We start from the raw sequence: 14,423 nt of genomic DNA, 5'->3' as shown, positions 1-14,423 counted from the left end.
GAAATCAGAAATTGTTTGATGTTGGATTTGTGCCTCTCTCCTCCCCTCCCTCTAGGTTCTGCAGGCGATGGGTTACCCCACAGGGTTTGATGTGGACCTGGACTGCAGTGCAGATGAGAAGTCTGACGGAGAGGGGAAGAGCGAATCATCTACACACTCAAGCAATAACACAGCACACTCAGACAGCTCAAATACACTGGAGGTACAGTACACACACACACACGCATGAACACACAAACAAACCAGGGATGGTTGGGGTCAATTCTGAATTGAGTTGCGAATTAGTATTTTATTCCAATTCAATTCTTGAATTGACATTTAATTTGAATTGTCCACACCCCACAGGAAGCAGAATTTGAACTGAATTTAAATTAAAGGAAGTAGAATTTAATTAGTGATCTATCTGTAATCTGATTTCTGTTCTGCTCCTGTTTTTTCAGGTCCGAACTCAGGGTCCTATTCTGACGGCCAGTGGTAAGAACCCCGTCATGGAGCTGAATGAGAAGCGCAGGGGTCTGAAGTATGAGCTGATATCAGAGAGCGGGGGCAGCCACGACAAACGCTTCGTCATGGAGGTGAGGCCTACACCATGCATATCTCCATTGGAACAGTAGATTAGACACACACACACACACACACACACACAGACTGACTCTCAATGGACTTCGATGCAACTCAATGGACCAAGGTTGGTGCACTCTGACTGGCAAGCTCATCAGACACACTACATCACTCCATCAGTGTGTGTGTCTGTGTGTGTCTCTCCCTCTCTCTCTCCAGGTGGAGGTGGATGGTCAGAAGTTCCGTGGGGCGGGGCCTAATAAGAAGGTAGCGAAAGCTTCGGCTGCGTTGGCTGCTCTAGAGAAACTCTTCTCTGGTCCCAACGCTGCTGCCAACATCAAGAAGAAGAAGATCATCCCACAACATGCCGTATGTTACCAATACTGTCTCTCTGATCTGCTATCAATACTTTCTGTTTAGAAGAGTCTGAGTGGTCAGTTAGCAATATCAATCCTCTAGAGGAACAAGACTGATCAGTTATCAATACTGGCTGTTATCAATACTGCTTGTTTACCGGAGAAGCTGATCAATCATTTCTCTTTAGAAGAAAGTCTGATCAGTTATCAAAGACTTCCTCTCTTACCTTCACAACCTGATACAGAGTCTCATCAACTATCAGTACCGCCTGTTTACAGGATAGTCTGATCAGTCATCAGTACTGTACTGCCTCTGTGTCTATGTAGACGAAAGGAGCCCTAGCAGCAGCAGCGGCAGCCTCAGCAGTAGCAGCCCAGGTTGCCAGAGGGAGAGGTAGAGCTGCAGCCCTAACCAGAGGAGCCTTCGTCAGCGCTGCCGCACAAGGATACACACAGATACCAGGTACATGTAAGTATGTAAAAGTGTGGGTGTGTTATGTGTGCCTGTCCTGTCCGTTTCCCTGCCAAAACTCGAGTTGTTTATATGTTGAGTGGATGCATGCGTTTATATTACCAGTTACCCAACGATCCTAACAGCCCACATGGCTTTAACATGTCTGACAGGCTTCGGGACTCCATATGGATACAGTGCTGCAGCCGCCCCAGCCTACGGTAAGTCATCCCTCTCTCTCGCAGAGGTTAAAGAGTTAACACCTGCCCTACCTCACTATTCCTCCCTACTGTTGGAGAGGCCCTACTGGAAAACGATACAGTGCCATTGAATCTGAGTTACACGTAGAGGTCGAAATTGAAATGTAGGAAATTGGGTCAATCTAAATCTAAAAGCTAAAGAAAGTAAAAGTGGAACTGATCATAACCTTTTGGTTCTTACTGTGGTTGGAGCAAGCCTTGCTGCACTTCTTAACCCGCCTGAGTGTCCAGACTGCTGCTTGTTCTGCCTGCCCCTCCGTCAGTCTGCCTGCTCCCTCATCCTGACTCTCTGGACATCTCTCTCCTCTCCTTAGTGTAGCCATGCTATATCTCTGTCCACAGCTAAGCTAACAGATACCCCATTCAAAGCAGGCCAGGCAGGCAGGGACCAATGCCACCAACACACACACAGGGACAGGCTATATGGGTTATACACACTTCTTCTATAGACTAACTTCTTCCAAAAAAAACTAGGAAACACACACATTTGCGCCCACGCACGCACATACACAAACATACACACACACACACACACACACACACACACACACCACCATCCAGCCCAAACTATTTCAGACCCCTACTATATTTTATAAACATGTAGCTATACATTCACAGTGTGACTGTTTCATTCACTGAACACATAGTGTAGCTTCCCCACTGTGCCTCTGGCTAGACTGGCTGGTCGGTCATCTGTGGCCTTCTCAGTCTCTGCCAGACAGCCAGTAGCATGTCTAAGAGCTCTGGAAGGTTTGAATGTCTACCATAGTCTACAGAACTAGATCAGATTCAGGCTGCTCTGCTCTCGCACAATCAGCATAACTCAATACAGCACTGAGCGGTTTGAGGTCAGCAACACTCACGATGCTCAATCACTCACACCCACTTTGTCTTACAGATTTACACACTCAAAAAACGTATGATCTTGTTTGCAAATACAGTGGGGAAAAAAAGTATTTAGTCAGCCACCAATTGTGCAAGTTCTCCCACTTAAAAAGATGAGAGAGGCCTGTAATTTTCATCATAGGTACACGTCAACTATGACAGACAAATTGAGGAAAAAAATCCAGAAAATCACATTGTAGGATTTTTAATGAATTTATTTGCAAATTATGGTGGAAAATAAGTATTTGGTCACCTACAAACAAGCAAGATTTCTGGCTCTCACAGACCTGTAACTTCTTCTTTAAGAGGCTCCTCTGTCCTCTACTCGTTACCTGTATTAATGGCACCTGTTTGAACTTGTTATCAGTATAAAAGACACCTGTCCACAACCTCAAACAGTCACACTCCAAACTCCACTATGGCCAAGACCAAAGAGCTGTCAAAAGACACCAGAAACAAAATTGTAGACCTGCACCAGGCTGGGAAGACTGAATCTGCAATAGGTAAGCAGCTTGGTTTGAAGAAATCAACTGTGGGAGCAATTATTAGGAAATGGAAGACATACAAGACCACTGATAATCTCCCTCGATCTGGGGCTCCACGCAAGATCTCACCCCGTGGGGTCAAAATGATCACAAGAACGGTGAGCAAAAATCCCAGAACCACACGGGGGGACCTAATGAATGACCTGCAGAGAGCTGGGACCAAAGTAACAAAGCCTACCACCAGTAACACACTACGCCGCCAGGGACTCAAATCCTGCAGTGCCAGACGTGTCCCCCTGCTTAAGCCAGTACATGTCCAAGCCCGTCTGAAGTTTGCTAGAGTGCATTTGGATGATCCAGAAGAGGATTGGGAGAATGTCATATGGTCAGATGAAACCAAAATAGAACTTTTTGGTAAAAACTCAACTCGTCGTGTTTGGAGGACAAAGAATGCTGAGTTGCATCCAAAGAACACCATACCTACTGTGAAGCATGGGGGTGGAAACATCATGCTTTGGGGCTGTTTTTCTGCAAAGGGACCAGGATGACTGATCCGTGTAAAGGAAAGAATGAATGGGGCCATGTATCGTGAGATTTCGAGTGAAAACCTCCTTCCATCAGCAAGGGCATTGAAGATGAAACGTGGCTGGGTCTTTCAGCATGACAATGATCCCAAACACACCGCCCGGGCAACGAAGGAGTGGCTTCGTAAGAAGCATTTCAAGGTCCTGGAGTGGCCTAGCCAGTCTCCAGATCTCAACCCCATAGAAAATATTTGGAGGGAGTTGAAAGTCTGTGTTGCCCAGCGACAGCCCCAAAACATCACTGCTCTAGAGGAGATCTGCATGGAGGAATGGGCCAAAATACCAGCAACAGTGTGTGAAAACCTTGTGAAGACTTACAGAAAACGTTTGACCTGTGTCATTGCCAACAAAGGGTATATAACAAAGTATTGAGAAACTTTTGTTATTGACCAAATACTTATTTTCCACCATCATTTGCAAATAAATTCATTAAAAATCCTACAATGTGATTTTCTGGAGAAAAAAAATCTCATTTTGTCTGTCATAGTTGACGTGTACCTATGATGAAAATTACAGGCCTCTCTCATCTTTTTAAGTGGGAGAACTTGCACAATTGGTGGCTGACTAAATACTTTTTTCCCCCACTGTATATACACAGTCTCTGCCAGACAGCCAGTAGCATGTCTAAGAGCTCTGGAAGGTTTGAATGTCTACCATAGTCTACAGAACTAGATCAGATTCAGGCTGCTCTGCTCTCGCACAATCAGCATAACTCAATACAGCACTGAGCGGTTTGAGGTCAGCAACACTCACGATGCTCAATCACTCACACCCACTTTGTCTTACAGATTTATACACTCACAAATTCAAGCATGCATACACACTCAAAAAACGTATGATCTTGTTTGCAAATATATACACACTCAGCCTCTCTCTGCCTCTCTCTATCTCTCCATCTCTTTGTCACACACACCCTAAACTTAGAACAGACTGGTCCTTGTGTGTTGTGTTGTGTGGCATTGGGAGGCCCATTTTCTCTGTCACAGAGAGAGTTGCCTGTTTCTGGTTCTGGGGGCTTTGAATGAGTCTTATGTGCAGGGGGAGACTGCTGGGTACAGGGCTGGATAGGCACAACATGTTCTAGTAGTAGACCCCAGAGAGCCTAGCTCTGGGACCTGTATTCACAAAGAGTGTCAGAGTAGGATATAGGATCAGTTTTTCCTTTGAGTAAGACTATATGGACAGGTGGCACCTGATCCTAGATCAGCACTCCTACTCTTGAGATGCTTTTTGAATAAGGCCCCTGGAGTTGAGTGCTGTAGCCTGGTCCCAGATATGTTTGTGCTGTCTTGCCAACTCCTATGGTCTTTGTCACAATAGGAGTTGGCAAGACAACACGATCAGATCTGGTCCCAGGCTAGTAGTGTTGTAGTTTAGCTAATCTCAGTGGCCCTGCCTGGTCTCTGCCTGTTCATTTAGTGCCCACCACTCAGTCATGTCATGTGGCACTATCATGGTATTTGGCTGCTGTGAGATCAGATAACATGTCTCTGTCCAGCCCCCTCCCCCAATGCTTCTGAGATGATGTGGCATGCTGGTTCATCCTCCCCACTACAGTCATCTATCTCTTTATCTATCTTTCTATCTGACGCTCACTGCTGTGTGGCGCTCAGCCTCCTGTTGCTGCTTTGGGATTTCTGTATGGGTTCAAGACTGAGAGAAACACACATGAAACATCACACACTCAAGAACACACAACTTTGACCTCTGTCTGTCTATGATCGCAGCCACAAACCACAGCCCAGACCACAATAATATCCACTCCATTATACAATACCTGTAAACAATTAGACAAACAAACCAGCCAACCAACCATAGCCCTGCATTGTACACCACCATTGACTTTGGTCTTCCTTCCTTCACTCACTCACTCACTTCGTCTTTACACATCGTCCCTCTCTCTGGGTTCTACTGTTGCTCTGCACATTCTATAGAAGTAGAATGAATGGAACAAACCCTCTGCTCTCACAATAGCATTTTGACTGGTAAACTCATTGGTGCACTCAAAATGGCTAACCTGAAATTCTATTCATTGTAGTTCTGTGGCCTAGACTCTAGGCACAGTAGAAGATCATGACACAGGACAGAAGCGTTTGTTTTGCCCTGCCGTGGACTCATATGGAGTGCTCTTTTCGTGTCTCCTCTCTAGGTTTCTCCCCCAAGAGAATGCTTCTGTTGCCTGTCATGAAAATGCCTGCCTACCCCGTCCCCCACTACTCCTTCTTTTAGCACAGGGACACCAAAACACCCCACCTTATTTTTTTAGAAGGGAATCTGAGTCTTTTTGTTTTTCCAACATATCAAGGGGGGAACTGAACTAAAGGACTTCAGCATGATTTGATTTTTTTACTGTTTCCAGCTTTTACAGTTAAAAAAAACCTGCAGGTTTAAGTTCTTACAAAAATGGAAAACTTGAAGGATTTGTACTGTGAATTGTTACATCATTATTTTGAGTCTAAATTACAGTACATTGCATTTGGAAAGTATTCAGACCCCTTGACTTTTTCCACACTTTGTTACGTTACAGCCTTATTTTAAAATGTATTAAAATTGATAAAATTATTTTTTCCCCTCATCAATCTAAACACAATACCCCATAATGACAAAGCTAAAACAGGTTTGTAATTTGTTTTGCAAATTTATTACAAAAATAAAACAGAAATACCTTATTTACATAAGTATTCAGTATTTAGTATTCAGACCCTTTGCTATGAGACTCGAAATTGAGCTCAGGTGCATCGTGTTTCCATTCATCATCCTTGAGATGCTTCTACAATTTGATTGGAGTACACCTATGGTTGATTCAATTGATTGGACATGATTTGGAAAGGCACACACATGTCTATATAAGGTCCCACAGTTGACAGTGCATGTCAGAGCAAAAACCAAGCCATGAGGTCGAAGGAATTCTCCGTAGAGCTCCGAGACAGGATTGTGAAGATGCAACATATTTTTTATTGTGAAACAAACAAGAAATAAAACAAGAAAACTGAAAACTTGAGCGTGCATAACTATTCACCCTCCCCAAAGTCAATACTTTGTAGAGCCACCTTTTGCAGCAATTTCATGGTGCCGATTGCTTGGTGTTGCCCCTTGCTTAGTGGTGTTGCAGACTCTGGGGCCTTTCAGAACAGATGTATATATACTGAGATCATGTGACACTTAGATTGCACACAGGTGGACTTTATTTAACTAATTATGTGACTTCTGAAGGTAATTGGTTGCACCAGATCTTATTTAGGGGCTTCATAGCAAAGGGGGTGAATACATATGCACGCACCACTTTTCCGTTATTTATTTTTTAGAATTTTTGAAACAAGTTATTACTCTGACAGAGCTCTAGAGTTCCTCTGTGGAGACAACCATCTCTGCAGCACTCCACCAATCAGGCCTTTATGGTAGAGTGGTCAGACGGAAGCCACTCCTCAGTAAAAGGCACATGACAGCCCACTTGGAGTTTACCAAAAGACACCTAAAGGACTCTCAGGCCATGAGAAACAAGATTCTCTGGTCTGATGAAACCAAGCTTGAACTCTTTGGCCTGAATGCCAAGCGTCACGTCTGGAGGAAACCTGGCACCATCCTTACGGTGAAGCATGGTGGTGGCAGCATCATGCTGTGGGGATGTTTTTCAGCAGCAGGGACTGGGAGACTAGTCAGGATCGAGGGAAAGATGAACGGAGCAAAGTACAGAGAGATCCTTGATGAAAACCTGCTCCAGAGTGCTCAGAAACTCAGACTGGGGCGAAGGTTCATCTTCGAACAGGACAACGACCCTAAGCACATAGCCAAGATAACGCAGGAGTGGCTTCGCGACAAGTCTCTGAATGTCCTTGAGTGGCCCAGCCAGAGCCCGGACTTGAACCCGATCTAACATCTCTGGAGAGACCTGAAAATAGCTGTAACAGAGCTTGAGAGGATCTGCAGAGAAGAATGGGAGAAACTCCCCAAATACAGGTGTACCAAGCTTGTAGCGTCATACCCAAGAAGACTCAAGGCTGTAATCGCTGCCAAAGGTGCTTCAACAAAGTACTGAGTAAAGGCTCTGAACACTTATGTCAATGTGATATTTCAGGTTTTTGTAGTTTTATTGTTGTAAACATTTCTAAAAACCTGTTTTTGCTTTGTCATTATGGGGTTATTGTGTGTAGATTGATGAGGGAAAACAATAATTAAATCCATTTTAGAATAAGGCTGTAACGTAACAAAATGTGGAAAAAGGGAAGGGGTCTGAATACTTTCCCAATGCACTGTATATCAGCCTTTTTTGTTATTTGTTGTTCTTGTTCTGCTGTAGGAAGGATTTAGGCCTTGCAAGTTGACATAGACATTTACATTTTAGTCATTTAGCAGACGCTCTTATCCAGAGCGAGACGACACATTCTCTGTAAACCTGAGCTGTGTGAAGGATGTATAGGAATAATAATGAAACTAATGTGGACAAATAAAACCTTTATCTCCTACAACAAGCTGAGCACTGCCTGGTGTCATAACTGAAACGAGGTACAGTAACAGTACAGTATAGTCTAATGACCCTACTGCACTGTAGCACCCTCTGTTTGCTTACATAGCAGCTAGAGAAGCTATTTGAAGCTATTTCCTGGTGTGAACAGGAAATTAGAAATGCTGTTGTTATGAATAGGAAGTAAGAGTGTAGTGTAGGGGAACATGGTGGTGGTGGTTTACCAGAGGTTATACAGTAATAGACCAGCTTGCAGAGCTAGTGGTACAGTAGCAACAGCAGTTAATAGCACTCATATTAGATCTTCTAATAAATAGAAGCTCAAACCCACTGCTGTCACTTCATTCCATTTCAATTCAGTCAATTCAGGGAGAATTTTGATTTAATTTCAGTTTAAGTCCTATACTTGCTGAATTGAAATCGAATTGACCTCGACCCTGGTCATGGTTGCAGCGATGTCCTGATGGTATCACTTGTCTTGTCCTGCATACATGCACATGTACCCTGAGTCTGACCCCTCACAACCCTCACTCACTCATTGCACATTGGGTTCCCGACCCCAACCCGTGACCTCCATCCGCAGTTCGCACAGCAATCTGATATGGCTGCTTAGTTGGCTGGTTCCCCTGAGTCCTATCGAATACACCTACAGCACATCCCACATGAAAATATGGAAACACAGAAACACAGCTACACACTGGAGAATCGAAAGCAGCAACAAGGGACCCTATCCAACCCATGGAGATTTTCTACCTAATTGTCCTGGTTCATTTCTGTGCTTGAATGTTTTTATGTTATTATTGTTTGGTGAGTGTGTCATTGTGACTCAGCAGTCCATTCAGTCCTCTCCCATGTGGCCAGCACAAAGCACAAGCTACCTCTGTCACAATGCTGCCATGGTATGATTACCTTACCTTCCTGCTCTATTTAGCCCGATAGTTCACTGCACAACAAGCCACATACTGTTCAATGCGAACAGTGAGGTCGAAATTGGAATTCAGTGACCATGTTATAATTTCCTGCATCTATATTTTTTTGTTAAACCATGAAAGTTATATTATATTTACTCCTAAATATATCTTATATGGAGATATCTGGGTCAATCAGTGGAGGTTGTGTGTCTGTGCTGGCCCGTGGCTGGGAGGTTGTGGTCAACATCGCCATCGAGAGAAAAGCCCTCTGGGATACCGTACTCTTAGGACAGCCGTCTCCATGGTTACCGCTATGAGGCGCAGCCATAGGCCAGAGGTCCCAGTGTCCTGTCCAATGGTTGGTTGAGCAGGGGAGACCTGCCTCGGTGACAGCTAGGGGAAGCCCATAATGTGCCTTACCCCAAACCCTCCCCCTCCCTTCTGATCCCATGGGCTCCCTCTCTCTCTTCGTGATGGCAATGTACTATACTCTCTCCAAAATCACAACATTTGATTTGTCAGAGTTATGTACTAACCACATTGTCTTAAAAAAAGTTGCTACATGTCTTATCACATATCTCTGCTTTCTTATCTGAAATGAATGAGCTTCAACGTTTTTATTTTCAATAGTTTCCTTATCCTTTTTAATTTTGGTTGGATTGATTTTGTCGGAAAGTGGTAACCATTGCAACTTAAGTTGTTGATGTCTTTATTAACCTGATCCGCCCCAGTGCAATGAAAACCCCACGTACAGTACAGCCAGACAGAGCAGAGATAACAACCTATGGAGAGAGTAAGTCATGCTGCCTCTTACAGGGCCCCACGGTAATTACACTATCTCTCTCTGCTCTTCTCCTCACTGTAGGTGGTCTTTTCATTGACAATCCTTTTTACCAGCCTCGGACCATCGCACCATTTATTATTCACTTGGGTCCTCAAGATCTCTTCTCTGACTTCTAGAACCATCAGGTTGTGTGGCTTCTAAACTGTCGTACCTACAGTCCCGCTAAGGAGCTTGACCTTTGACCCAGCAGGCTGTCTGTCCGTCTCCCACCGTACGGTACAGAGCCAGCGAGCGGTCAAACCGAACTCCTCTCACTCTGTTCTGTCTCCTCACAACCCAAATCAAAGGAAACAAACCTAAAAAAGCAATACTTGATTTGACTTTTTTGACTCTCAGCTGCATCAAAACTAAAGGCTGAGGACCTTGGTCTTTTGGTCTCTTTCTTATATAGCAATACTACACCTGAACTTTTTGGCTTCAAGCTTACTTGAGATGATGACGTGAATGTTCAATTGAGTCTTACCCAAACACAGCATTGCAATGTCATTTCAATTGTATATTCACTGTGTGTGTATGTGTGGCTATACCATGGAATATATGCATATATGTGTATGGTATATGTTTCTAGAAATATATATTACATGTGCTGATACTATTTATGATGTACGCGTATGTAAATATTATATACTTATTGTTGGTATAAATTATTTTAGAATTACAAAGTGAAATGTAATTATAATCCCACAATATAGCTTTCTTCTTCTTCTTCTTCCAGTTTTATATACACTAAGCAATTTACTCTAGTACTAGGACATGCAATATGAAACTTGTTTCTTAATTAACCTGTGCTAATAGACTAGCGTAGTGATGCTTCCTTCTTTCGCCTCGATGTCTTCTCATCTGAGCCTTTCTGGACATGCTCGGTCTCTCTGGTCTAAGGCTCGCTAGCACGGCCCAATCAGACGAGAGTCGCTCGCTCACTCAACCTAGCCACCCTACCGCCCTCTCTAACACACAGACACACACACTTCCTGTGTGACAGCACACATTACTTTCCTGTTGACTTCCTGTCAGAAAGCACACTTCTCTACTAAGTGGAACATTTCTCACTGCTCCACTGTCTGTCTGCTAACAGGCGTACACCAGTGGAGGCTGCTGAGGGGAGGACGGCTCATAATGATGTATGGAACGGCGCGAACGGAATGGCGTCAAACACATGGAAACCATGTGTTCGATGTATTTGATACCATTCCAGTGATTCCTCTCCAGTCATTACCCCGAGCCCGTCCTCCCCAATTAAGGGGCCACCAACCTCCTGTGGCGTACACCCTGTACTGTACTACTGTATCTGTACTCTATGTGCATACACGCTGTCCTTATAATAACCTGGGGTCTGTTGGACAACTAGAGTATCTGAACACAAACTCCTCACAGGACCAGCCACAGTCCTCTCTCTCTGGCCTACAGCATAACGTGGGACCAAAAGCACAGTTCACGGTTTGTTGGCTTGTAGAGGTGGTGGGTGGCCCTTTGACTGCACCACCACCTGCTCGCCCCTCCCCCACCCCATGCACACATCTGTCGCCCCTCCGTTGCTCCACTGCTGCTTGAAGGGCTTAGTTCACAATCCGCTTGTACAACTGATGTACAATGGGTTTGTGTTTTGTAAACGTTTTTGTGCAGGCAAACTCATGAAAATTGTATTTTGTATCACAACCGATGTGTCAAATGTATTGTACGTACATCAGTTGCACAAACCGAGCGTGAACTAAGAAAAGCATGCTACTCGGACAAACCAACACACAGGGCTTACTGCTTCATCTGTCAACACAGTCACAGACCAACAGCCTTTTCACCATGGAACAGTCCAACCACACATTAATAGCTACGTCTAATTAAATGGATACTCCAACATTATACACATTATAGCTCTACTTTAGAAAGACCGACAGGACCCAGTCGTTTCATAAACCCCACTTTACCCTCTCTAGTATACCTATTTATATACTATATAGTATAATATACTACATATAGTATACAGTATGCTATATCTAACTGATAAGGTGAAACCATAGTAAACTGTAGTTGATATTATATGAGTTTGTGTATGGTTAAATTAGTGTATGGTGGTAAAGTAAACTACAGTGCCTAGCAAGATTACCAACCCAGCATCAAGGCTATATTACCTGGTCTTGAATAAGTGGACATCCTATATCAGGAAGGGTCACTACAACCGTCCTATATCCAGATGGATGGATCACAAAGTACAGGATAAGATAAGGTATATGAATGTTTTTTAACCTTATTTATATGAAAGCTGCTAAAAATGTTAAATCAACCCCAAATCCACAGTCCATTCTGCAATATCACTTTTGTGTTTTTCAAATAGATAGGCTGATTAAAACATATCATAACCACATGATCTAACAACTGGCACAATACACATCCAAAAGGGAATGCACGTTTTTAAGGTATGCTCATATTTGAATGTCCCAAAACATTGAAGCATAGCTTTATAGCACTGGTTGGTGGGTCAAATCATTTCACAAACACACACGGTACTGTATGTATTTATGTATGTAGCTTCAGTTGGTAAAAGCTTCTGATGATTTGTCCTCATCACTTTTTGGGATGTTCAACACGACAGCTTTTAAAAAACAAGACTTCAGTCAGTCAGAAGGAAACTGCAGGATGTACATGAAACGCATTGATTCTTCTTCCTTGATCTTCATGGCAGTTTGATCTTCAGTGTTTTTGTCATTTTAAATGTTGTTATTTTTATTTTGTTTTTTAAATAATGTGGAAAGTGTAACTTTCAAGACGAATAACTTCAACCAATCTTTTAGGTGTTGAAATCCTGGTGGGGCCATACTTGCTAACTTTTTCTCTGTCTCAAAATGTGCATCAGCCAATTAAAATGGTTGACGTACACTGACTATACCAAATATTAGGAACACCTTCCTAATATTGAGTTGCATCCCCCCGCTCCCCCTTTTTTTGTTGCCCTCAGAACAACCTCAGTTCGTCGGGTCATGGATTCTACAAGGTGTCGAAAGCGTTCCACAGGGATGCTGGCCCATGTTGACTCCAATGCTTCCCACAGTTGTGTCAGGTTGGCTGGATGTCCTTTGGGTGGTGGACCATTCTTGATACACACAGGAAACTGTTGAGTGTGAAAAACCCAGCAGTGTTGCAGTTCTTGACACAAACCGGTGTGCCTGGCACCTACTGCAATACCCTGTTCAAAGGCACTTAAATATTTTGTCATGCCCATTCACCCTCTGAATGGCACACATACACAATCCATCTCTCAATTGTCTCAAGGTTTAAAAATCCTTCTTTAACCTGTCTCCTCCCCCTCACCTACACTGATTTGAAGTGGATTTAACAAGTGACATCAATAAGGGATCATAGCTTTCACCTGGTCAGTCTATGTCATGGAAAGAGCAGGTATTCTTAATGTTTTGTTTACTCAGTATAGTTGCAGGTGATCAAACACTACACATTAGCTGTTCCCATTACATAACCTGGCACATTTAGCCCTATGCTAACCTGGGCAGGTGGCAGTGATGACTTTCTGTAACAAATTCTGCATCAGCCTATCAAAGATCTTAGACTTAATATCCATCAACCAATGGCATTTCTTAAAATGTGTCAACTTGGCCACCAGAAGGATATTTTAAACCTCCAAATTCAAGGTTTACTTTTGTTCCGCTTGGTCTGTCTCAAGTGTAGAGTGCCAGTATTGCATGATGCACTGTTGACTAGGCTACTAGCTACTAACGTTAGACAAAAAGTCAAAAGAGCCTTATGGACTTGTCAAATAGCAGTCATCATTGCTGTCTGTTGACACACATTGCTAAAGCGGTTGACTCAAAAAAACAAAAACAAAAAAAACACTTGTTCACTGCTGGTCCTCGATGCGCGATTCAAATAACAAATGTAACGAAGTGGATGATTATAGTAATGCATATAAAATGTTGTACATGTAAGTGTAGCCTACACGTCTATGTAATATAGCCTATAGTAGCAACTATTATTTATGTAGCAGTGCCAGTAGCCTTTGTGTCAGTCTGCAAGAGGGACTCCAACAAGAAGCTCCTCATTAAATGTATTCGTAATCTAAAGTTACAAGATGTTGGCTGCACTTCTCTTCTCAACACACTAACACAATAAATGTAATTCTAAAAAACCTAATGTGAGATTGAAACCCTTGCCACAATCTGCGACAATTACATGGAGCTAGACACTCTACACACAGTGGTGGAAAAAGTACTCAATTGTCATACTTGAGTAAAAGTAAAAGTGAAAGTCACCCAATAAAATACTACTTGAGTAAAAGTCTAAAAGTATTTGGTTTTAAATAGACTTAAGTATTACAAGTAAATGGAATTGCTCAAATGTACTTAAGTATCAAAAGTAAAAGTATAAACCATTTCAAATTCCTTATTTTAAGCAAACCAGACGGCACAATTGTTTTATTCATTTTTATTTACGGATAGCCAGCGGCACACTCCAACACTCAAACATAATTTACAAATGAAGCATTTGTGTTTAGTGAGTGTGCCAGATCAGAGGCAGTCGGGATGACCAGGGATGTTCTCTTGATAAGTGTGTGAATTTGACAATTTTCCTGTCCTGCTAACCATTCAAAATGTAACGAGTACTTTTGGGTGTCAGGGAA

At 43.0% G+C, this 14,423-nt stretch overlaps 1 protein-coding gene across 5 annotated transcripts in view; it reads left to right on the top strand.

The window, feature by feature from the left end:
* Nucleotides 1-12,752, top strand: part of LOC121582859 (spermatid perinuclear RNA binding protein) — a 123,877-nt gene extending 111,125 nt beyond the window's left edge. For 2 of the 5 annotated variants that reach the window (XM_041899003.2, XM_041899002.2), the window contains 6 exons: nt 56-202; nt 441-575; nt 781-930; nt 1,245-1,386; nt 1,542-1,589; nt 9,821-12,752. In XM_041899003.2, the coding sequence (XP_041754937.1) occupies nt 56-202; nt 441-575; nt 781-930; nt 1,245-1,386; nt 1,542-1,589; nt 9,821-9,915 (717 nt within the window). In that variant the 3' untranslated portion in view covers nt 9,916-12,752. Of the gene's footprint in view, nt 1-55; nt 203-440; nt 576-780; nt 931-1,244; nt 1,387-1,541; nt 1,590-5,731; nt 6,123-9,820 lie in introns of those variants that run through there. The other 3 variants (XM_041899004.2, XM_041899006.1, XM_041899005.1) reach the window with 3 other exon arrangements.
* The last annotated feature ends 1,671 nt before the right edge of the window (nt 12,753-14,423 follow it).

The sequence above is a fragment of the Coregonus clupeaformis genome, chromosome 15 (assembly GCF_020615455.1).
Source record: "Coregonus clupeaformis isolate EN_2021a chromosome 15, ASM2061545v1, whole genome shotgun sequence".
NCBI classification, from domain to species: Eukaryota; Metazoa; Chordata; class Actinopteri; order Salmoniformes; family Salmonidae; genus Coregonus; species Coregonus clupeaformis.
The sequence above is the reverse complement of the archived record's forward strand: the minus strand, read 5'-3'. Positions and strand labels throughout refer to the sequence as shown.